This window comes from Peromyscus maniculatus, chromosome 2 (assembly GCF_049852395.1).
Source record: "Peromyscus maniculatus bairdii isolate BWxNUB_F1_BW_parent chromosome 2, HU_Pman_BW_mat_3.1, whole genome shotgun sequence".
NCBI lineage: Eukaryota > Metazoa > Chordata > Mammalia > Rodentia > Cricetidae > Peromyscus > Peromyscus maniculatus.
The window spans coordinates 77,722,183-77,747,804 of record NC_134853.1 but is presented as its reverse complement, the minus strand read 5'-3'; the positions used below and the strand labels follow the sequence as shown (position 1 = coordinate 77,747,804).

Sequence of the window (25,622 nt, the reverse complement as noted above, 5' to 3'; positions counted from 1 at the left end):
ACTATTCATGATGATGATGATGATGATGATGATGATGATGATGATGATACATAAGATAAAATAAATGTTTAAGAAATTTCCAGGACAGACAATAAGTCATTCTGGAAAGGCTAAGCAAAGTGAGGAAGTTACTGAACCCCATGAAACTGAGGACAAGTTGAACATCAGATCCAAAAAGGAAAAAAGCAGGACATTTCTTAGTCCAATAACAGTGAGGGTCAGGGCCTTCTTTCAGCTACTGGCCATACTCAGTGCCAACATCCCTCTTTCTGTGCTCCTACCCCATTCAACATTTCCAGGAGACATAGCCTGCCTGGAATTAGGAAGAAAGATGTCCTTTCCTGGTTAATATGCTCTTGTGTGGAGGCTGGATCACATGGTTAAGATACAGACACTGCTATATATCTGAGGGATCAAAATCAGAACTTCTGATTTGGCAGTAAGTGTCTTTCCCTCACTGAACCCTCTCATCAGCCCATCACCTAAGAGCTTTTAAGCATACTAAGATTGTGCCTACACACACACACACACACACACACACACACACACACACACACACACACACACATACACACCAGAGCACAGGCACAGGCACCACACACTTCATCCTTTGTCTGCTGTATTCTCAGCACTTCACCACACTTAGTAATATTTACTATTTATCATGTCTTACATCTCTTCTATATCCCTCAGTACCACATTAAATAGATGTCCATCAAATGTTGCTTGATTAGTGTATGATTAAAAAATCAATCTCTAGGTATTTCTCTCTGAAGGTCCCAGGATTTTAGACAATAAATTCATAAATACATTGTACCTTGGTGAATAAGAGCAAATGACTCTGAGGTTGTATTCACCCAGATTGACATTTCTTGTCCATTCATTTGGAGGATGCCAGGCAAATTCCTAGCCTTCTCTCTGCTTCAGTTACCTTGTTTGTAAAATGGCTGCAATGCTGGAACTGTTGAAATCAAATTAGAAGGAAAAACAGGTAAGGTATTTAGGATCACAAGCAGCACATAGCATAGTATTAATAGATTTTTGTTGTAGTTGATTATATTATTGTTACAACTGCATTCTAGTTCCCTTGTCTGTGAGGGTTCTAGAAACCCTTCAAGTTCATGTGACCAGCAGTTCTGCATAGGTGGAAAGAATACACTTCTTTTCTCAGAGCCTGGCTTAGTCATGTTAGTTGTATAAATTTTAAAACTATTTATCCATTTATTTTTTTCAAGATAGGTCTTTATGTAGCCCTGGCTGTCCTAGAACTAGCTCTGTAGATCAGGCTGGCATAGATAAAATTAATTTTTAAACAAACTAGCATGTAGAATTGATCTTTTATACTATTTATTGTTTCATTAATTTCTTTGACTTGTTTCCTTCAATTCCTCAGAAAACCTCACTGATCATTCATACTTATCTCCATGTGAATCCTTAAGTTGTACAAGTATTAAAAAATATTTATCTTTATGTGTATGTGTCTGTATGGATGTATATGCACGTGTGTGTGGGTGGCCACAGAATCTAGAAGGGGTCAGATGCCCTGATGATGAAGTTATAGGTGGTTGTGTGCCACCCAAGGGAAACTGAACTCATGTCCTTCTCTGGAAGAGCAGCAAGTGCCCTTAACTACCAGGCATGTCTCCAGACCTCAGTTTTAGGCAAGGCTATATATACATTTTTAATTACTTCTTTATATCCTGTAAGTTTCAGTATGTTGTATATACATTATCTCAGTACAAAGTATATTATATTTTCTATTATAATTTCCCTTTGACTCATTATAATAGGGAATATTTAAAATTTTCCAGTTTTAAAAAATATTTTTAAATTGGCTTCTTTGTCTCTTTTCTTTTCGTGTGTGTGTGTGTGTGTGTGTGTGTGTGTGTGTGTGTGTGTGTGTCTGAATTCTGGTCTACTTGACTGCATGTTAAGTGCCTTAACCAATGGACCATTTCCCCATTATCCCTTCTGGTTTCTTTAATATGTCTTTGTGTATAGATCTATGAGACCTAAACTTTCTTAGCCTTTCTGTATTTGTAAATGTCATTATTTTCATCTCACTCCTGAGCATGACTTAATTACGTGTGATGTGAAAAGGTGACAGTTTTTAGAAGCCTCTGGTGAATCATCTTCTGGCCTGTGTGACTGCTAAGGTACACCTGGTGCTCTTTTGTTAAGCCTCAAACTTTCAGTCTTCCCGACCTAGCCTCCTAAGTGTGGGATTACAGACAGGATCTACTATAATCAGTTACTAATCCTCTTTGTTTGTTTCATATTTCATTCTCATATTAATATATATAATAATGGGCCTCATTGTGACATTTTTATACTTTTCATTGTCAAATTTGTGTATGTATAACAATCTTGCTCTTATACACTCATCTAAGAATTAGACTCAACTCTTGAAAAACCAAAGTTACAGTATACTGCCTAGTATCTTTTTTAAAATTATCAGCTGAGCTGTGGTGGTGCACAACTTTAATCTCAACACTTGAGAAGCAGAGGAAGGTTGATCTCCAGGTTTGAGGCCATCTTGGTCTACATAGTGAGTTCCCGGATAGCCAGGGCTACATAGAGAAATCCTGTCTCAAAAAACTAAAAAACAAACACACTACCACCACCACCAACAACAACAAAAACCCAAACCTAAAACAAACTATTAACACCTGTGGATAAGTCTTTTATTGAAAATGTCTCAGTCTCTCAGATAGTTACAAGTTAGCATGCTACAGAATTATGTTAAAATAACAAAATATATAAGTTTAAAAAATAAAAATTTTACTTCACATACAAGTTTTATAGTAAAATCTTCTCTTTAGAAATCAAAGCTCACTGTAGAAGAAACTGCCTCTTCAAGTTTCCCCTTCAGTCCTTCAATTTACATCTGCTGCTGCTGACTAGCTATCTGGAGATTCAATTAAGGAGACCTATGATATAATCGGTATGTTATAAAATATGAAGGTAGAAATAGAGCAGGGAATGAGATCATTTTAGAAAAGCCAATGCTTCAAAATACTCACTTAAAGAAATAACTCAATCTGCCTTTTAGCTTTGCAGCTGTAAGAACTGAGAGACAAATGTGTTTCTTGAGAGCCATAACCATGGGAGCAGAGCATCAGCCTCTGAAGCTGGGAGTCCACCAGGGACAACTCCACTCTTAAGTCTAACTTGGTGAGGGGCAGAGTGACTGGAAGTAACCAGCATGACTCATCTTTATTGTTCCAATTGTCCAAAGATGCTGGGCTGGACCAACTCATTCTCTGAGTGTCACCTGTCAGTCATCCTTACTAAACAGTAGAGAGCTGACTCGGTGTCAGGCAGCACTCAGGTCTCACTCAGCCTGCCAGTTTATCAAGACTGACTATATCTGTCACTTAGGACAGACACTTTAGCAAAGTCCTCTAAAAACCATGAAAGAAAGACCTCAGGGAGGGGAGATCTATGGAAACTAGGAAGGATGGGAGATCATTTCTACAGAGATACTAAATCTTACAGTGAAGGCAACTCACTGCCTTTGACTCAGCAGAGCTGGGACATGTAATGATGAATGGCAGCCTGAAAACACTAGTGTCATTTTTACAACCCTAAACTAAACTCCAGGGTCAAAAGTCAGGAAGTCTAATGTAATGTGGTACTCAGGATTGACTCTTGGAACAGAAAGAAATCACAAGAAAAAAAAAAAAGCCTAGGAAGTATCAAGTATGGAGTTTCAACTTGATCTTTACTTTCTATAACATAAAAACAACAAAGTGTGTAAATACAACCTAGATTACCTCAAAATGGGAAACTATTTTGTAAAAAGGACACCAAAGGTACTGGACATAAAGACTGATACACAGAATTACACCAAAACTAAGAAATTTCAGTGAGCAAGCTACCATTAGGAGCGAAAAGAATAAAGGACAAATTGGAAGAAGATGTTTTCAATATATAGAAGCTATAGTTTATGAGAAAGGGACAGATACCTCAAACAGAGGAAAACCAGTAAGACATTTAAAAGGTTCCTCACAAAACAGAACATCTAAATGGTCAATAAATATGAAAAAGTGGAAATTAAATCTGCAGTATAGTAACAACAAGTACTTAACCAAAACAGTTAAAAATTAACGAGAATATCCAGTGCTGACAACAATATGCAGGAAATGGGAAGTCTTATAACACAGTGATGACAGTGTAAAGCACAGTGGAGAACAATCCCCAAGCGAGATCCTTAAGAAGAAATGTATCATTCCTATGACCAAGCAACGCCTTTTAAGCATATATGCGCTAAAGAAAACCAGTGCTGTATGTCTGCGGCTCAACACCAAACCTTGGTAACTACCGTACATCAGCACTCCTTGGCATCACCTCTATACTTCATTACAGGTCTCTTTCTTAGGGTCCACTCAAGGTAACTCACTAACAATTCCCCACGCAACAGCATTCATTTAAACTGTGCTCGCTCAACCCGTACTTGGCACTCTCCCTACCCACTCTGTTACACTTCATCCCTCTGTCAGTGTGAAGTATAAATCTGCAATCTTCCCTGTAATATCTGGGAGACTTCAACACACTAATAATGTTTTTCCCTAATTGCTACACAATACTGAACCTTGCTAATCAGAGTTCTAGGAATTAGAGAGTTGAAACCTATTATGTCCCAAGTCCTAAACCAGATGACTTTGCAGTATGTAATCTAAGCAGTGGTGCATTCTGGGAGGGCACGGTGTTAATTTCTCCTCATAGAGGAGAAATCTGAAGCTCAAAAACTCAGGGAGCACAAAATGCACATTTTAGACTTGAATCCAGGCCTAACAGATTTCCTGGAGCTACTATCCTAAGATCATACTCGAATAAAGTTTAGATATATAGTGGTTCTTAACCTTTTTTATCCTGTGACCCTTTAATACAATTCCCAATACTGTGCTGACCTCAACCATGAAATTTTATTGCTACTTCATACTTGAAATTTTGCTACTGTTATGAATTGTAATGTAAATATCTGATATGCATGATGACCTTAGGGGACCCCTGTCAAAGGGTTATCTTGCCTCTATAGGGCTTATGACCCACAGGATGAGAACCTCTGATATAGAAGTTTCACTTAGTGCTTAACTAATATTTAAAATGATATAATCTAAAGCACTGTAATATTTCATGACTGAATTTTGAAGTGTAGACTAAATGTAGGGGGAGATCTGTGCCTGGTAAGACTAAAGAGTCTATGAATTTGGAATAGTTGCCAGTTAATAACTCTGGTAACTCATCAATAGCTGATCTTGTTTTATGACAGATATCTTGTATTAATGAGAAGCCATGGGGTGGGGGAACGACTCAAAGAAACGATCAAGTTTCACGATGACCATAATTACAATGTGAAATTCAGTAACCTAACAATATCAATTACTGCTGGTAACTGTCAATAAAAATTTAATAAACTTTTGGGATGACAATCTGACAACATATATTATAACCATATTAATTTATTTCTCCATCCATATTCATTAATTCAAGAGCTACTAAGTGAGCTTGGGGCTTAGCTCCGGGGGATACTACAGAATAAATGGGACATAATTACTTAATAGACATGAAACTTCTTTGTATTATATATAACATGACCCTACTTCTTTGTGCTTTATTTTTTTACTAATGTATATTACTTAATGTACATATGAACACAGTCCATTCATGCAACATGCACTAATCACATTTAGCCTCCTTTTCACACTATTAGGGTATAATCACTCTTCCACATTTATGACAAATTATTTTTTTAGGTTAGAAATGTTATTTATTCATAAAAGTTTAATTTAGATTATTTTCTAAAAGTTTAAGTGTTTGCTTCAACTTAAAATCATGTCAGGGTTAGTTCTACTGCCACATAACTTCATCAGTTACAAGCAGATGCAAACAAATCTGCTTTTGTAAAAAAAAAAAACATGGAACATTATAGTTTTTAATGAAATTAATTGAAGCACAGTAGGTGGTTTAAGGCTCACAGGGAATCAGTAGCTCAAAAAATAATGGAAACGGGTTTTCACAATGCCAGTCATCAGTACTATATTTAAAGGTCAGAAGTCATCTTCATACATATTATTTCTATAGTATCACTTAAGTCACTAGTTGTAATGACTTAATAAACAAGTAATCCTCCTTTATAGTCCTGGAATATGGACTATCATATTCTAGACACTCACAAAAACTAAAGGCACTCCAAAAGTTAAAGTAGATAAATGTGCAAGAATATTTTGCTCATTAAATAATTTCTTATTAAATGTTAGCTATTGTATATTTTGTTTATTAAATAAGTTATTATATTTTGTTTGTCAGTAAAATGGAGAAACAGGTGAAGAATAACTGCCTTAAAAGTTAAGTTGGAAATTTTTTTTTTTTGGCTTTTCGAGACAGGGTTTCTCTGCGTAGCTTTGCACCTTTCCTGGAACTCACTTGGTAGCCCAGGCTGGCCTCGAACTCACAGAGATCTGCCTGGCTCTGCCTCCCGAGTGCTGGGATTAAAGGCGTGCGCCACCATCGCCCGGCTAAGTTGGAAATTTTTAAAATTAAAAATTGGAATAATCAGAATGGTAAAGCAATTATATAAATCTATCATTAGAGTTTCTCCGTATTTCTCCTAAGACTACCTAACCAACTCTGCTATTTTAAACCATGCTTCCTTGTTGTATTTGGACAAGAACCTCAACTGTATATTGTACACAGTTCTGTAATTTTGCTTTTTGCTTACAGAACATGCTGTATCTATTTTATGGTCAAGATTATGATCACAATGAGAACAGAAACTAAAATACATTTATAGCAGTATTCTTAGTATAGAGCAAAAATAAAGTAATAACTAAAAAATGAAATGAAGTAATAAATTACATAGAGTTACATTGGATTGGAGTGTAGTCTACAAAGGATGAGTCAAAATTCCTTGAACATCTATCCAAAGAGCAAAGACATTGCAAGGACCCAATACTACTAACCAAATACATAAAAGATCACCTGCTATGGGACATTTGATCACAGTGTCAACCCTGAGTTTGTGTTAATAAAACCTTGGGTCAAGAGATGAAACTAGCAACTAGTTGACAGGAAGTAGCCATAGAGAGCTAGAGGGAGTCTGGAAAACTGATAGAGACACACACAGGAAGTAGTAGGGAGGGATTTTGAGTCTGGTGATCTTTTTGGCTTGGGATGGCAGAAGAGAAGTTCTCTTGGTGGGTCGCTGGCTAAGGAGGAAGGTCAGCTGGTTGCTTCTCAGCCTCTCTGAACTAGCAGGTTTTCACCCCAGTTATCTGACTCCCTAGTCTTTATTTGTAAAATAGATCTACAGAGACTTAGTTCGGCAGAGGTGGGTCCAGCAGGATGCACAAGTCCCGCTGGACCGCAGCCTGAGCAGCAGGGCAGTGACTGTGGAACCAGTCAGTAGCTGAAACAGCAGCAAATTCAGGTGCAGCCGCTGTGCCGATGGTTAAAACAATTCCCTTGGGGAGATAGCAGTAGCTGTATGACCTCAACAGTGTTTTCATGAAGGGAGGATTGAGAATATGAGAGTGAGCTTGGTGACACCAAAAGTATACAGAAAAGAAAAGTGGGCTCTTACTGAAAAGTAGGGAGAAGGTCTGTGAAATGCCATTTTCTAAGGACCACACAGTCACAGCAAATGTAAACTCAGGGCAGCTGTGCTACTGGCCCCAGGCTATATAAGTGAGGCCCACTCGTCAGTCAGCTATGAACAGGGAAAGGAAATCACAAGGCCCAACCATTTAAAGATTCCGGGAGATGAGGAGACATAGTATGCAGTTGTTTACCCATCAGAGAGTCCACCAGGTTCTCACTGGCATGGCCACACGGAGCGCCATAGGCCCTAGTTAAATCTCTGCAGGATACTACACAAAGTCATGAATATGGGAAAGCTGTAGGGAAGGGGGGCTGACAGACAGGGGTGGGAATTAAGACAGTAACCAGAGAGCGTTGAGCTGGGGAAAGAGTAACCAGAATGCATTATATACATGTATGAAATTGTCAAAGAACAAAATTTATTTTCAAAGGAGGGGGAAGAGAAGAAGGAGACCATGGGCTCTGAAAATGACACAGCCTAGCTCTGGGTCTCAGCTCTGTGTTATTCTCCATTAGATAAAGGCAGCAGTATTCAAATCTTCATTACAAAGTTCCCAAGAGGGTTAAACAAGAAGGTACACATAAAAATGTGGCATAGTAGCTGCATACAGTAAGTATCCCATAAACAGTAGCTCCCATGGTTATCTCTAGAACACCTAGCTTCTATGAAGAATGCAAAAAAAAAAAAAATCCAATCAAATAGCTGTGGGAATTGAGAAGTTGTGAAATAAAAAGTTCTTTCTTTCTTTCTTTCTTTCTTTCTTTCTTTCTTTCTTTCTTTCTTTCTTTCTTTCTTTCTTTCTTTTTTTTTTTTTGAGGACCCTCCTTATTTCCATAGTGACTGGACCAATTTACAGTCCCACCAGCAGTGTATCAGCATTTCTGTCCATGGTCAGCCCTGACTTGCTGAAGGGTTCTTGGAAGGAGGAGAGAGGAATGAGGAAGTATTAGATAAAAATATAGTCAGAGACTATGAGAAAGACAGAGACACAGGACAGCTTCAGGAGGGCTGTGGGTCAACACCCAGCCTCCTTGAGTTTTCATCTAATGGGCTTCTTATATACTAGTAAGGGGAGAGGCAAAAGACCTCCCCTTTCAGGATCAAAGTGCAAAGTATCAACAAGTATAAACCCTTCAAACTATCTGATAACCACACCCCTGGCCAAATCATTCTACTATGCAGTCCTGCAGGGTAAAGCAAGCTCAGATTCTCTGATCTTAAGTAAGGCCTTACTAGGGAGCCTCTGTGGGCACACATAGATTCCCTTTTGCCTGCATACTTGCCAGCATTCTGTTTTCCTAATGATAGTCATTCTGACTGGAGTGAGATGGAATAACAATGTTTTAATTTACACTTTTTTGGTATCTATCAGTCATTTGTACTTCATCTTTTGAGACCTGTCTTTTCATTTCATTCACCCATTTACTGACAGAGTTGTTTGGGTTTTAGTATTTAGCTCATTGAATTCTTAATATATTGTAAATATTTTGTCCCATGTACAGAAGCAAAGTTTTTTTTCTTCTTCCCATTCTATAGGCTATTACTCAACAGTTTGTTTATTCAAAGCTTTTACACTTCATGCAGTTCTACTGTTATCAAGTCTTGGATTTGGAGCTGCTTCTATACAACCCCCCTTCTGGGTGGACACTCAAAGGATTCTTGGTCAAACACACTACACAAACATGTGCACATTATGTTCACTGCAGCATTACCCTCAATTGCCAATCTATGGACTCAGACTTAATGACTGACAACAGTTGAATAGATAAAGAATTGTGGTATGTGCACACATAATGGAGTTTCTGACAATAGTTGAAGAGATAAAGAGTTGTGGTATGTGCACACATAATGGAGTTTCTGATAACAGTTTAATAGATAAAGAGTTGTGGTATATACACAAAATGGAGTTTCTGACAACAGCTGAATAAAGAGTTGTGTTATATAATCACATAATGTAGATTCATTCAGTCATAAAGAAACATGAAATTGGGTCCTTTACTAGAAAATGGCCAAGTAGAGATCATCATATGAAGTGAAATTAACCAGACTCATGAAGACAAATTAATATATTAACCTTCATTTGTGGATCCTAGATTTTATATGGGCACATAAAATTCATAGATGTGTGTGGTAGTTTGAATGTAATTGGTCCCCATAAATCATAGGGAGTGGTACTATTAGGAGGTCTGGCTTTGTTGGAGAGGGTATGGCCTTGTTGGAGGAAGTGTGTCACTGTAGGGGCAGACTTTGAGGTTTCCTATGCTCACGACACTGCTCAGTGTCTCAGTTGACTTCCTGTTGTCTAAAAGATGTAGGACTCTTAGCTGCTTCACCAGTACAATGTCTGCCTGCATGCCTCCATGCTCCCCACCATGATAATGGACTGAGTCTCTGAAACTGTAAGTCAGCCACCCCAATTAAATGTTTTCTTTATAAGAACTGCTGTGGTCATGGTGTCTCTTCAAAACAATAGAAAACCTAAGAGAGAAGTTGGTACCAGAAGTGGGGTATTGCTATGATAGACTTGACCATGTTTGTGTTTGGAGGAATCTGGACTTTGGTACTTAGGGCTATGAAAGCATTAGAATGCTTTAAGCACTGCTTAATGAGCCATACTATAGGAGCAAGGAAGAGAGTGGTGAGGAATTGTGGGGATCAAGAGGTTTCAGGGGATAATTTTAGTAAGTTGCCTAGAGATCATTCTTGTGATATTTTGGTTAAGAAGAGTGGCTGTCTTTGCCCTTTTCTGTCTGAGGCTAATGTGAATAGCTATGACTAATTCTGTTTGCAGAGGAGCTATCAAAATAACCTAGTATAGACTGTGTTGTGTGGTTATGAGTGGTAACTCTAATCAAGAATTATAATGAAAAGGAGCAAGGTGAGCAGGGTAAATTATAAAATGTTAATTTTGAGGAGAAAAAGAGTACCAGTGTAGGGAAAAGGGGTTGGCTAAAGAAACCCACCCTGACCCTGGAGCGCAGACCCATGGAAACACAGCTTGGAGCTGGGACCTGAGCCAGAGGAAGAAATACTTCATCCCCAAACCCAGAATCTAAAAAACATGCCCAGACTCTGAAACCAGTTACAAAAAAACACTCCTTGTTCCTAGAATCAAAGCCAGTGAAAGAAATACATCCTGGCCTTAAAATTAGAGTGAAAAAGCTAAGAAAGGTCATTGAAAAACCATAGTTTGGCTCTGAGATCAGGACCATCTCTGCCCTTAACCCACAAAACTAACCAGTCCCTGAGCAGAAAAATCTAATCAATCCCTGGTTAACTCTGCCATCAAGAGATCCTACATAAACAACCCTGCCTGGTCATTTGTGGGCTGTTCTCTTCACCCTGGTAGAGGCAGCCACTCTCCTCTTTCCCAAATAAATCTCCTTCTCAAAAGAGTCTTGGGTGTGAAGATCTTCATTGTCAGCTAAGAGAAGAAGATTGCTAAGATGTCCCATTGTGGACTGAGCAGAGAAGACCTTGCTGAGACGTCCTTCAGGGGACTGAGCAAGGGTGGGGGGGTGAACAGAAGAACCTTGCAGAGATGACCCTTAGGCAGCTGAGCAAGGGGAAGCAGAAAAAGGAACTTTTCACTGGAGCTGGAGGAGATTGCCACATTTCTGCAGGGATTTCCCCTTTAGCAGAGTGAAGCAAAATAAGCAACATCTCCTCAGGCCAGAGAAGAAGCAGAGCTCTGCAGGGAAGCCCCCTTAAGTGGAAGCTGAGCAAAGTTCAGCTGTAGCAGCTCTGCAAGAGAGGAACAGGACTGTCATATCCTGCAGGGAGACCATCTCCCATCACACCAGGTATAGCCTGACTCCTGAAGTCAGAGCACCTTTCCCTGCTGAGCTGTCCTAGCAGCTCTAGGCCTGACTCTCCTGAGCAGTCAGGATACCTCTCCAGAGATGGCTGTCCCATTGCAGGTCCAGCTGTCAGAGCTGTCCTAGCAGCTTGAGGTATCCAGGGTATCTTTCCCTCTAGAGCTCAGCTGTCCCACTGCAGCTCCAGTTGCCACAACTGTCCTAACAGCTCAGGGTGTCCCCTGACTCTGAACAGTTACATAACTTCACCCCAGAGTTGCAACATTGTTGCTTACAACCAGGAAGTGGAGTGGAGCTAAGTCCTATGTTCAAGGAGATAAATGAAGTAAGAAATGGAATGTAGGGAGCAGTGACTCAGGGCAAGATCCCACCCAGGTAAGGTCCCAACTTGTGAAGAGGAACTAAAAAAAAGTTTAGAACTGGGTATGGTGGGGGACACATTTAATCTCAGCATTAGGAAGGCAGAGGCTGGCGGATCTTTGAATTTGAGGCCAGGTTGGTCTACATAGCAAGTTTCAAGACAGCTAAATTAGGCAATGAAGGACTTCTAGAAAGCTGGTAAAGATGTAAATGAATGAGAGGAACAGTTCCAGCCCCAGAAAGCAGCAGAATTTGGCAGCTTGGCCATGTGGTTCTGGCTTTAGAGTTAAGGATAGCAAACACAGGTTATGGAATTTGCCTCCTCTGCTAAAGAAAGCCTCTGAGGTCAGGCATGTATCAGGGGTATTCCTGAATGGAGCCCTACAGAGAACATTGTGTGAAGCTGTGAAGTTGAAGCCTGGATTGCCTTGCAGAACCCAACATGTTAGAGATACCAGACTCATGGGATGGGATACTTGCCAAAGAGAGCTGGTAATGGAGTGGATCAAGCCCAAGAGAGAGAAATGTGTTACAGTCAACAAAGCTGAACAGTGCTGGAGATCTGAAGAGCATTTTGACATCAAATACAGAGATGAAGAGTTTGGAGTTTACCCAGCTGAGTTTTGGTCTTGCTTTGGTCCAGTAATTTCCTCATTATGCTCCCTTCCCTATGTTTTGGAATGGTCATGTATACCCTGTGCCATTATATGTTGGAAGTAAGTGATCTGGTTTTTTATTTTGATTTTATACAGGATTATAGTTAAGAGACTGCATGAATCTCAGAACAGACTTTCAACTTTAAACATTAATGAGACATGAGAGACTTTTGAAGTTGGACTAAAATAGATTTTGCGTTACAATATTGTTACAAGCTTATAGGCGCCACTGAGTAGAATATGGTAGTTTGAATGTAATTGGCCCCATAATCTCATATGGAGTGGTACTATTAGGAGGTGTAGCTTTGTTGGAGGTGAGTATTGCCTTGTTGGAGGAAATGTGTCATTGTGGCGGTAGGCTTTGAGGTTTCCTATGCTCAGGAGACCACCCAGTGTCTCAGTTGACTTCCTGTTGCCTGATCTCAGCTTCAGCACCACATCTGCCTGCATACTGCCATGCTCCTGCCATGTTCCCCACTATGCCACGATTATAATGGACTGAATCTCTGAAACTGTAATTGAGCCACCCCAAGGAAAATGTCTTCCTTTGTAAGAGTTGCCATGGTCATGGTGTCTCTTCACAGCAAGAGAAACCCTAACTAAGACAATGTGTGAAAAATGATTAGAAGCAGGACTGAGAGAAGGAAGGGGACTTAGGGGAACAAGGAAAAAGAGGAGGTTATGGAGGATATCAAAGTACCCATGTTTGAAACAAAAGGCCTTTATGAAACCCATTACCATGTACAATGAATATATGGTAATAAAAACTTATAAAGGAAAAACTTCCCACATGAACTTTGGGCTAAGACAGCTTTACCTGTACACTCCACTGAATATGTTAGAAAGCAATAATGCTAATTATGTACAAACTCTGTGAGAAAATTAAAGAGATTAAACCCTCCCTTATACTACCCCTCAGGGAAAAAAAAACAAAAACTTCTTATATTATCATGACTTTTTATTACTGGTGATCTGGACTCTATGGATGAAAAGCAAATATGAAAAACACAGACAACTTTTGAAAATTAAGCAGATAAAGAACATATATCTTTAAAAGATACAACAGCAGAAAAATGAAAGACTAATGGGAACTAAGAAGTAAAAGGCTGAATGATACCCAGGAAGAAAATGCTCACCAAGGGGGTAACTCCTCAAGTCAGTATGTGTTGAAGGGTCTGTGATCTGTGCTAGTCCAGCACCTGATGAAAAACTGCAGCAGTAGAGATAATCTAGATGTGGGAATAGAAGCAGTATTTACCAGCAACACGTACTTATAGGGTGCCAGACACTGTTCTAATACTTCACAAGATTCAACTAATTTATACTATTAACTCAAGTGTTTAGACCAGGGTCAATCTATTCGGAGATGAAATCATGGCACTGTTATTAATGGTCCACGGCCTTAGACAGTCACTGACCATCAGTGTGTTTTAGCTTCCCCCAAGCCTGAGCTGGTAATTAGAAGACATAATCAAAGAGTGATATAGGATTCTCTAATACTCTATTAGGGGAGTGTACCTAGCAGACATAGTGTTCACTATATCTTTACAGTTGCTGTTAACAGTAAAATTATTAAATCTTAGAATCCAAGGTATCAGTCAGAAAGCATAAATGGAAAGAGATGCTTTTCCATGGAGTTCCCCTCCTTAAAAAAGTTAAGCATTAAAAAAAATATTAAGCATTCTATAGTTTTAGGGTTTTCTCAGCATGAACCATACATGGTTTAAAAAACACTATCATGAAATTTAAAAAACCCTCACACTAGTTTCAAGTTTCAGGTCCTCCCTTTTAGAGATGGCAGTGTGATCAATCCTGTATTTCCTTAAAGTGAATGGTGTTGACAGTGGCATATGGCTGGGGAGTCTTCCAAAGAAATGGCTCCACACAGCCTTCCCCTGTTCTTTTCTCTGCCTCTAAGGTCACAGTAACAGGAGAGAAAATCTGGGATGCACACCATCTGTCCAGACCGTTCTCTCACTGCTCATTTCTCCTGTTCCTCAGAGAACTTCACACTTGGCCAACACTGCTACTAGAAAGAGCAGTGGGAGGAAACCAAAGTGGTCTGTATGACAAATGTGGCAGCTGAAATGAACGCCGCTTGTGAGGACTGTTTTCAGAGCACACCCTGAGAACAAAAATTCACCTTTGATAGGAAATTTAAGACAAAAGTCTGACACTTTTACAGGACTTCACAAAACACAGATGCAGCAATTTCATACCGCGCTGATTAGATGGTATCTAAATTTCTCACAAGACTATGAAAGGCATCATTTTCCCACTAATACTATAGTGGCATTAACACAAGCTAAGAGCCTTCAGGAAATCTTGAATCCCTTCAAATCCTTTTTCTACAACAACATTTTTAGTCCTTAAAACAAGGCTGCATGACAATGTCTAATATTATTTCCACTTTGACTTGGAGAAACCATATGCAGGGAAGTTAAATAGAAAATTGCTGAAGGAAACAGCACTTGTCACATCTACAGTTGTGATTTAAAAGCTGACTCTATGATCTTATTTTCTATGGTATGCTATCTTATAAAGAAAAACTAATTATACACTAATTTTGGAATTTCTCATATTTTGAAAAATAAGGTGTAAACATTTTGAAAACACTCCCACTCACCTAACTATAACAGAACCACAATAAGAAACTTTCTCCATAAATCAGGCTGTAGGCAAACCTCTAGAGCATTTTCTTAATTAGTGACTATGGGGGGAGGGCAGGCTCATTGAGGGTGGGGCCTTCCCTGGGCAGGAGGTTCTGTGTTCTGTAAGAAAGCCGGCTGCCTGTAAATCAAATTTATTATGCTTAAGTATGTCCTGGTATCCCTGATTTCTCCAATACTCTTATCATGAAGAGGTGTTGGATTTGTCAAAGGCTTTTTCAGCATCTAATGAGATGATCATGTGGTTTCCTTCTTTCAGTTTGTTTATATGGTAGATTACATTGGCAGATTTCCATATGTTGAACCTTCCTTGCATCTCTGGGATGAAACCTATTTGATTATAGTGGATGATCTTTTTGATGTGCTCTTGGATTTGGTTTGTGAGAATTTTACTGAGTATTTTTGCATCTGTGTTCACGAGGGGGACTGGTGTGTAATTCTCTTTCTTTGTTGAGTCTTTGTATGGACACACTGAACCTGACAGAAGAAACAGTGGGGAACAGCCTTGACTGCACTGGCACAGGAGACAACTTCCTGAACAGAACACCAAAAGCACAAGCACTAAGATCAGCAATTAATAAATGGGACCTCATGAAACTGAAAAGTTTCTGTAAAGCAAAGGACACCATCCATGGACCAAAACAGCAGCCCACAGAATGGGAAGATTTTCACCAATCCACATATGACAGAGGGCTAGTATCCAAAATATATAAAGAACTAAAGACACTAGACATCAACAAACCAAATAATCCAATTAAACAATAGGGTACAGACCTAAACAGAGAACTCAAAATACAGGAATCTCAAATGAATGAGAAAAATTTAACACCCTTAGCCATCAGGGAAATGTAAATCAAAACGACTGTGACATACCATCTAACAACTGTCTGAATGTCTAAGACCAAAAAAACAAGTGACAGCTCATGCTGGGGAGGATGTGGAACAAGGAACACTCCTCCATTGCTGGTGGGAATGCAAACGTGTACAGCCACTTAGAATTCAATATGGCGGTTTCTCAGAAAATTGGGAAAAATCTATTTCAGGACCCAGCTACACCACTCCTGGGCATGTACTCAAAGGACATTCTATCCTGTCACAAGGACACTTGCTCAACTATGTTCATAGCAGCTTCATTTATAATAACCAGAAACTGGAAACAACCTAGATATCCCTCACTCAAAGAAGGGATAAAGAAAATGCAGTACATTTATACAATGGAGTATTCTCAACTGTTAAAAACAACAGGCATCAGGAAATTTGCAGACAAATGGACAGAACTAGAAAAAACATTATCCTGAGTGAAGTACCCAAGACCCAGAATGATAAACATGGTATGTACTCATTTATAATTGGATATTAGCTATAAAGTAAAAGATAGCCATGCTATAGTCCACAGACCCAGAGAGGCTAAGCCTACGGGCTGGGCAGAAGGGAAGAATCTCCCTAGGAAGGGGAAATAGAACAGATTTTACAGGTGAATTAGGGGCTGGTGGGGCTGGGAACAGGAGGGATTTGGTGGGTCAGGGGAGGGAGAAAATACTGAGAGTAACTATTGGAATAAGGGGCCATGTTGGGGTCAAGGTAGAAACCTGGTAAAACAGAAACTCCATGGAATCTACGAGAATAACCCTAGCAAAGACTTAGTAATAGGGGACACAGAGACTGAAATGGCCATATTCTGTAACTAGGAAGGGCCTCAGTGGAGACACCAATCCAGTCACACAACTTTCACCCTACAGTTTGTCCTGCCTGCAGAGTGTTCTGAGACCAGAGCTTAGCAGAATCCTCATCAAAGAGACCAGAGTGACTTCATCCAGTAACTGGGGAAGCAGATGCAGGGTCTCACAGCCAGAGCAGCATTATCAAAAAGGGTCATGGGCATTGTGAACAGCAATCAAACTGTTAGAGTTCATTTGGGCCACAGTGCCCGTGCTCTTGCCCACGTTAACCTCTGAGGAAGTTGCTTACTTAGCACACGTGAGACAAATAAGAAACTCAAGCGCTTGTTAAACATGGCTCAATATCTCTATCCATTAGAAATCAATGGGATATTTGTGCTGGTGATTATTATGACATCTAATCCTAAGTGAGCATTTAATTAGATGACTCAGAAACAAATGTAACTTCAGAGTAGCAGGACTCTCTATTAATTTTGTGCCATATTATTGCATAACAATGGCAACACATTCACTTACAAGAGCCCAAGTTCCTTCTTTCATATTATCAATAAAAGGCATATTTTTGAATTTTCCTTAACTGGTATAGAAATGTTAAGGGATAATAAGCTTCCACAGCCCATGCTGGTAAGTGCTGAGTGATAAAACTATGTTTGCCATACTTTTAATCATGTATAAGTTAGTTAAGGTAAACTTTACAACTGAGACACATTATTTATGAAATTAAGTTCATTGTCACCAACCTTCCCAAACTTGTGTTTTAGTGGAAGTCCAGCATTCTGAAATGCCAAAATAATATCAGGTTTGTAATCTTGTATAAAAATTCCTAGGTCGACATCTTTGCTATAAGGAATAATACTGCACTGCCGATAACATCCTAAAAAGGGGAGGAGGATAAAATATGTTTAAATTATATTTGGAAGGTTAGTTATTATCATCAACAAACTTTATAGTAATGGATATCATTTCCTAAGGTTATGGTTGGGGTTTTTTATCAAAATTATTTTTTAAAAGTTAAATCCCAAACTTAACCACTTGGTTACAGTAGTTACCTTGAAGAATCAATCTCCTTGCTTTTTTCCCTCCCCTTCCCTTTCCTCCCTTGTCCCCTCCCTTCCCTTCCTCTCTTTCTCCCTTTCTTACCCTGGCCTGAGTGCTCAGCTTCCTCAAAAGTTTGAATGAAGTCAGAAAATGGGGAATGGTGGCTGACACCTTTAGGCCAGCCTGTTATGGTCTACATAGTGAGTTTCAGAACAGCCAGGGATACACAGTGAGATCCTGCGTAAAAAAATTCAGGATACATCATAATTTCTGAGTAGATCATTAGCTTTAATAATGTATTAGTTGGTCCATTTACTTAAACAGTTGCTGTTCAGAGTGTTTAAACGCTAAAGTTTAATGATTGAGACTGCTTTAAGATGTGTTAAGTATATTTAATTCTGGGCAGAGACAGACAGGCAAGGCGACAGAGGCAGGCAGAGGCAGGTAGGCCCAGCGGTGGTGGCCCACAGAGGAAGGTAGGCCAGGTGGCTGCCCGCAGAGGCAGGCAGGCACAGCAGAGGCAGGCAGGCCCTGCGGGCGGCGGCCAAAACACAGTTGCAATAAAGACCAGAAACTGAGCTATTACCCACTGAAGAGTTAGTGAAAAGAAGCTCTTAATCAAGAGCCTGGAACAGAGACGCCTTTAATCCCAACACCCAGGGAAGAAGCTATCTCCGTGGGACGGAACCAGACGAATCTGAACACTTCGTCTGAGGACAACCCAGGGCCCAGCTGCTGATCCTGCGAAACCCAACAACTTGGAGGCGTTGGTGAGACTACCCTGCTCAGCTGAAATCCATCTGGGAGAGGATTCAGATCCCTACAGTTTGAAGTCTGAGGAAACAAGATCAGCTGAGGAGTTGACGAATGAGCAAAACATGACCTGAGAACACAGAAGAAGGCACAGCCCAGCCACCAAACCACAGCCCAGCCACCAAACCAGATCACCAGAATCATAAGTATATACTTCACCGACTGAAATCAGCTGCTCCTGAAGAAACAGCCCAACAGCACCAATTTAGCCAAGAACTCCTAGTGAACCAAGACTAAAAATTAGAACAAGAGAGGCACTCTCAGACACAGACACCGCCTGCACCGAGCACAGGAAGAGATGAGCAGACACCAGTGCAAAACATAAAGGCAACAACATAAAGACCTATATGGCAACATCAGAACCTAGTGATTCTATACCTGCAAGACCTGAACACACCAAGACAGAAGAAACAGAAGAAATCAATCCTAAAAATGACTTTAAGGAGATGATAGAGACCCTTAAAGAAGAAATAAAAAATTCCCTGACAGAGGAAATTAAAAACTCCATTAAAGAGGAAGTAAAAAATTCCTTTAACGAAATGGAAGAAAAAAAGAACAAAAAATGGGAAGAAATCAAAGAAAGCCAAGAAAAAGCAATTAAACAGATGAAAGAAACATTCCAAGATCTGAAAAATGAATTTGAGACAATAAAGAAAACACATGCTGAGGGAATGCTGGAAATAGAAATCCTGACTAAATGAACAGGAACTACAGAAACAAGCATAACCAACTGACTGCAAGAGATGGAACAGAGAATCTCTGACACTGAAGATACAATAGAGAAAATAGATTCGACTGTCAAAGAAAACACTAAAGAAAAAAAAGTTGAAACACAAAACGTCAAAGAAATTTGGGACACCATAAAAAGACCAAACCTAAGAATAATAGGGATAGAAGAAGAAGAAGAATACCAACTCCAAGGCACAGAAAATATATTCAACAAAATCATAGAAGAAAACTTTCCTAACCTATAGAAAGAAATAGCTATGAAGATATAAGAAGCTTACAGAACACCAAATAGGCTGGATCCAAAAAAAAGTCCCCTCGCCACATAATAATCAAAACACTAAACACACAGAACAAAGAAAAAATATTAAGAGCTGCAAAGGAAAAAGACCAAGTAACATATAAAGGCAAACCCATCAGAATAACACCAGACTTCTCAATAGAGACTATGAAAGGCAGAAGGTCCTGGACAAATCTTATGCAGACACTAAGAGACCACGGATGCCAACCCAGACTATTATACCCAGAAAAACTCTCAATCACCATAGGCGGAGTAAACAAAATATTCCAGGATAAAACCCGATTTAATCAATACCTGTCCACAAACTCAGCTCTACAGAAAGCACTAGAAGGGAAAATCCAACCCAAAGAAGCTAAACACATCCATGAAAACTCAGGCAATAGATAATCCCACACCAACATACACCAAAGAAGGACAACACAACACAACCACAAAAAATAACAGGAATTAACAATCATTGGTCATTAATATCAATCAATATCAAAGGTCTCAACTCACCTATAAAAAGACACAGGCTAACAGAATGGATAAGAAAACAGGACCCATCCATCTTCTGCATACAAGACACACACCTTAACTTCAAAGAGAGACACTACCTCCAAGTAAAGGGCTGGGAAAAGGCTTTCCAAGCAAATGGACCTGAGAAACAAGCTGATGTAGCTATCCTAATATCTAATAAAAGACTTCAAACTAAAATCAATCAAAAGCGATCAGAATGGACATTACATATTTATCACAGGAAAAATCCACCAAGATGAAGTATCGATTTTAAACATTTATGCCCCAAATACTAAAGCACCCACATTCATAAAAGAAACACTACTAAAGCTTAAAACGCACATCAAACCCCACACATTAGTAGTGGGAGATTTTAACACACCACTCTCACCAAAAGACAGATCTACCAGACTGAAACTTAACAAAGAAATAAAGGACCTAACAGATGTTATGACTCAAATGGACTTAATAGATATCTACAGAACATTCCATCCTAACACAAAAGAATATACCTTCTTCTCAGCACCCCATGGAACCTTCTAAAAAACTGACCACATGCTTGGCCACAAAACAAATCTCAACAGATACAAAATAATTGGAATAACCTCCTGTATCTTATCGGACCACCATGCCTTAAAGTTAGACCTCAACAACAAAAATTATAGAAAACCTACAAACTCATGAAAACTGAATAATGCCCACCTGAAACATCAATGGGTCAAGGAAGAAATAAAGAAAGAAATTAAAGATTTTCTAGAATTCAATGAAAATGAAAGTACAACATACCCAAACTTATGGGACACTATGAAAGCAGTGCTAAGAGGAAAATTCATAGCTCTATATGCACACATAAAGAAGATGGAGCAATCATATACCAATGAATTAACAGCACAACTGAATGCTCTAGAACAAAAAGAAACAACAAACTCACCCAGGAGAAATAGATGCCAGGAAATAATCAAATTGAGGGCTGAAATCAATGAAATAGGAAACAAGAGAACAATACAAAAAATCAATGAAACAAAGAGTTGGTTCTTTGAAAAAATCAACAAGATAGACAAACCCCTAGCCAAATTAGCCAAAAGGCAAAGAGAGAGCACCCAAATTAACAAAATCAGAAATGAAAAGGGAGACATAACAACAGACAATGAGGAAATCCAGAGAATCATCAGATCATACTTCAAAAACCTATACTCCACAAAAATGGAAAACCAGGAGGAAATGGACAATTTTCTGGATAAATACCACATACCAAAATTAAATCAAGATGAGATAAACTATTTAAATAGACTAATAACCCCTAAAGAAATAGAAACAGTCATCAAAAGTCTCCCAACCAAAAAAAGCCCAGGACCAAATGGTTTCAGTGCAGAATTCTACCAGACTTTCAAAAAAGAACTAACACCAATACTCTTCAAATTGTTCTACACAATAGAAACAGAAGGAACACTACCAAACTCTTTTTATGAGGCTACAATTACCCTGATACCCAAACCACACAAAGATGCAACAAAGAAAGAAAACTACAGACCAATCTCCCTCATGAACATTGATGCAAAAATACTCAACAAAATATTGGCAAACTGAATCCAAGAATACATCAAAAAAATTATCCATCACGACCAAGTAGGATTCATCCCAGGGATGCAAGGATGGTTCAACATACGAAAATCTGTCAATGTAATACACCATATAAACAAACTGAAAGAAAAAAAACCACATGATCATCTCATTAGATGCTGAAAAAGCCTTTGACAAAATCCAACAACCCTTCATGATTATGGTCTTAAGAAAGATCAGGAATACAAGGAACATTCCTCAACATAATAAAGGCAATTTATAGCAAGCCAACAGCAAACATCAAATTAAACGGAGAGAAACACAAAGTGATACCACTAAATTCAGGAACAAGACAAGGCTGCCCACTCTCCCCATATTTATTCAATATAGTACTAGAAGTTCTAGCTAGAGCAATAAGACAACAAAAGGAGATCAAAGGGATACAAATTGGAAAGGAAGAAGTCAAACTTTCACTATTTGCAGATGATATGATAGTATACATAAGTGACCCCAAAAACTCAACCAGGGAACTCCTACAGCTGATAAACTCCTTCAGTAAAGAGGCAGGATACAAGATCAACTCAACCTCCTATACACAAATAATAAAAGGGCTGAGAACGAAGTCAGAGAAACATCACCCTTTACAACAGCCACAAATAATATAAAATACTTTGGGATAACACTAACTAAACACGTGAAGGACCTTTTTGATAAGAACATTAAATCTCTAAAGAAATTGAAGAAGATATCAGAAAATGGAAGGATCTCCCATGCTCATGGATAGGTAGGATTAACATAGTAAAAATGGCAATCTTACCAAAAGCAATCTACAGATTCAATGCAATCCCCATCAAAATCCCAACACAATTCTTCACAGACTTGGAAAGAAAAATACTCAACTTCATATGGAAAACAAAAGACCCAGGATGGCTGAAAGAATCCTATATGATAAAGCAACCTTTGGAGGCATCACCATCCCTGACCTCAAACCCTACTCTAGAGCTATAGTAATAAAAACAGCTTGGTACTGGTATAAAAACCGACATACGGACCAATGGAATCAAATTGAAGACCCTGACATTAATCCATGCACATATGAGCACCTGGTTTTTGACAAAGAAGCCAAAACTATACAATGGAAAAAAGAAAGTATTTTCAACAAATGGTGCTGGCATAACTGGATCTTAATATGTAAAAGATTACAAATAGATCCATATCTGTCACCATGCACAAAACTCAAGTCCAAGTGGATCAAAGACCTGAACATAAATCCAGTTATACTAAACTTAATAGAAAAGAAAATAGGAAGTACTCTTGAATGCATTTGCACCAGAGAGCATTTCCTAAATGTAACACCAACAGCACAGACCCTGAGCACAACAATTAATAAATGGGACCTCTTGAAATTGAGAAGCTTTTGCAGGGCAAAAGTCACAGTCAGTAAGACAAAAAGACAGCCAACAGAATGGGAAAAGATCTTCACCAACCCCACATCTGACAGAGGATTGATCTCCACAGCATATAAAGAACTCAAGAAACTAGACATCAAAATACTAAACAGTCCAATTAAAAAATGGGCTAAAGAACTAAACAGAGAATTCAAAAAACAAGAATCACAAATGGCTGAAAGATATTTAAAGAAATGCTCAACATCCTTAATCATCAGAGAAATGCAAATCAAAAGGACTCTGAGATACCACCTTACACTTGTCAGAATGGCTATGATCAAAAACACCAATGGCAGTCAGTGTTGGAGAGGATGTGGAGCAAAGGGAACACTCCTCCACTGTTGGTGGGAATGCAAGCTTGTACAAGCACTGTGGAAATCAGTATGGTGGCTTCTCAGGAAATTAGGAATCGAACTACCTCAAGACCCAGCCATCCCACTCTTGGGCATATACCTAAGAAATGCTGATTCATACCATAAAGATACATGCTCAGCTATGTTCATAGCAGCACTATTTGTAATAGCCAGAACCTGAAAACAACCTAGAAGCCTGTCATCTGAAGAACAGATAAAGAAAATGTGGTACATATACACAATGGAATGAAATTTGCAGGCAAATGGATGGAACTAGAAAAAATCATCCTGAGTGAGGTAACCCAAACCCAGAAAGACAATCATGGTATGTACTCACTCATAAGTGGATTCTAGATATAAAATAAAGAACAATCAGACTACAACCCACAAAACCATAGAGGCTATATATATATAGCATGGAGGTCCCTAGGACAACTGTGGCTTATAATAAATTTCGGTTTTACTCAATTACTAAGCAAGCCTCAATGAAACATCTCACTATTAAGATAAGAATACATACTCTATCAAGCTGATAATAGAAAAATAAATAAATTAATTTTAAACAAAAAAATAAAAATAAAAGAAAAATTTGAAATATTAAACAAACATTTTACTAAAGTTAAAAAACGGGAGAACTAGGGACTCATCATTCCTCTCCACATTCTATTCTTTCCCTTGTTTTATATATTTTAAACTTTTTTTAATCGGTGGATTCTGCTGGAGTTTATTGGTGGATTTTGCTGGAGGATCCAATGCAGATAAGCACTGGAGGGCTCCTGTTGCAAATCACCCTCTGGAGCGATGGAAGGATCTTTCTACTAGCATGTATCACCCGATCTAGTGTTGTTCTGGCCCCAGGGTTCTGTTTATGTCTTTCCTCAAGACAATGAGGTTCCTCTTTGGATTCCTAAGCACTGAACGTGCCCTCTGGCTGCTGCTGAACCCCAACATGACAGAGACCTAGTGGGTCTTCATGAAAAAAATCTACCCTTCTGATGCCAATGTAGACTGAGAGCCCAATATGGCCAGCTTTGGCAAGCATTAATGTAAACCTAGGAACTGTAGCCATGAAATTGGATTCTCCAGAAGAGCTGCCAGCTAAAGTCATGCTGGGATCAAGAAAAACAGGCCTTGGCGGTTCGTGTTACTGGAGTTGTATCTATGCCAGTGGATGTCCACACAGTCCAGAAGAGAATCTGACATTGCTGCTGCCGCTGTTACTGGTATAGCAATGGTGCACACTGCTGTTATGATTTCTGGGATTACCATTTCATAATTGCTTACTACAGCTAGCACAATGGAGACCCTGGCAACAAAAGTAGCTACCACTGTTAGTTAATCTTTCATTCTATTGGGCATGATAAATTTAATTCAGTAGTTATATACATCTCGATTGGCTTTGAAAATTATAAATTTATAAACTCAAGTTCCAGTTGCTTTTGGGATACTATCTTACAAGGACTCCAACGTACAGTATGGCTTGTTAAGGAAGGGAATGGCTCATTTGCCTTTAGCCTACTGGCTATGGGTGAGATAGGACCTCTGTTGGTCTTTTCTGTATCAGACACACAGATTGCAAGCCCAGTGCCACTTTGAGATCCTTGGCAGCAATTAACTATGCAGCTCACACATGACTGAGACTGTATGATAATGAGTATTCAGAGAGGGGTAATGCCTGGGGGGCACTCACCAACCTAGGACAGAGCACTTGTGTGGCCTGGGCAGGTGTCTCCATGACGGGTAAGGTGACCTGCTGACGTCCCACGCAACCCAAGTCAGAAGCTCATTTTTTAATAAAAGGGGGACCTGTCGGGCCCTGGCCCCTGTTTTGTGTAACTGTTGCTTTGCTTGCTTACCTTGACCTTGATATTCTCCCTATGCTAATTCCCTACCAGGTTCCACACTCCTGAATGCTTAAGGGAAGTTCCTTGTCTGTGTATCCTGAATAATAGGCATTAACAGCTTAGATGCAAGATTGTAAAACATCAGTAGTGAACTTCTGCCCGACGGGGTCCCCCCATTGTGCTGTAAGCCTGTATTTAAGACCTCCTCCCCCCTTCAAGAATTGACATTTGGCATTTAAAATTAAAATAATAAATA

General features: G+C 39.2%; 1 protein-coding gene across 1 annotated transcript in view; it reads right to left on the bottom strand.

Moving 5' to 3' along the window:
• The window catches only part of LOC102905552 (ribitol-5-phosphate transferase FKTN-like), a 108,484-nt gene that overhangs the window by 62,533 nt on the left and 20,329 nt on the right, over positions 1–25,622 (bottom strand). The window contains exon 5 of the mRNA XM_076563600.1: positions 17,526–17,659. Coding sequence (XP_076419715.1) covers positions 17,526–17,659 — 134 coding nt within the window. The remainder of the gene's footprint in view (positions 1–17,525; positions 17,660–25,622) is intronic.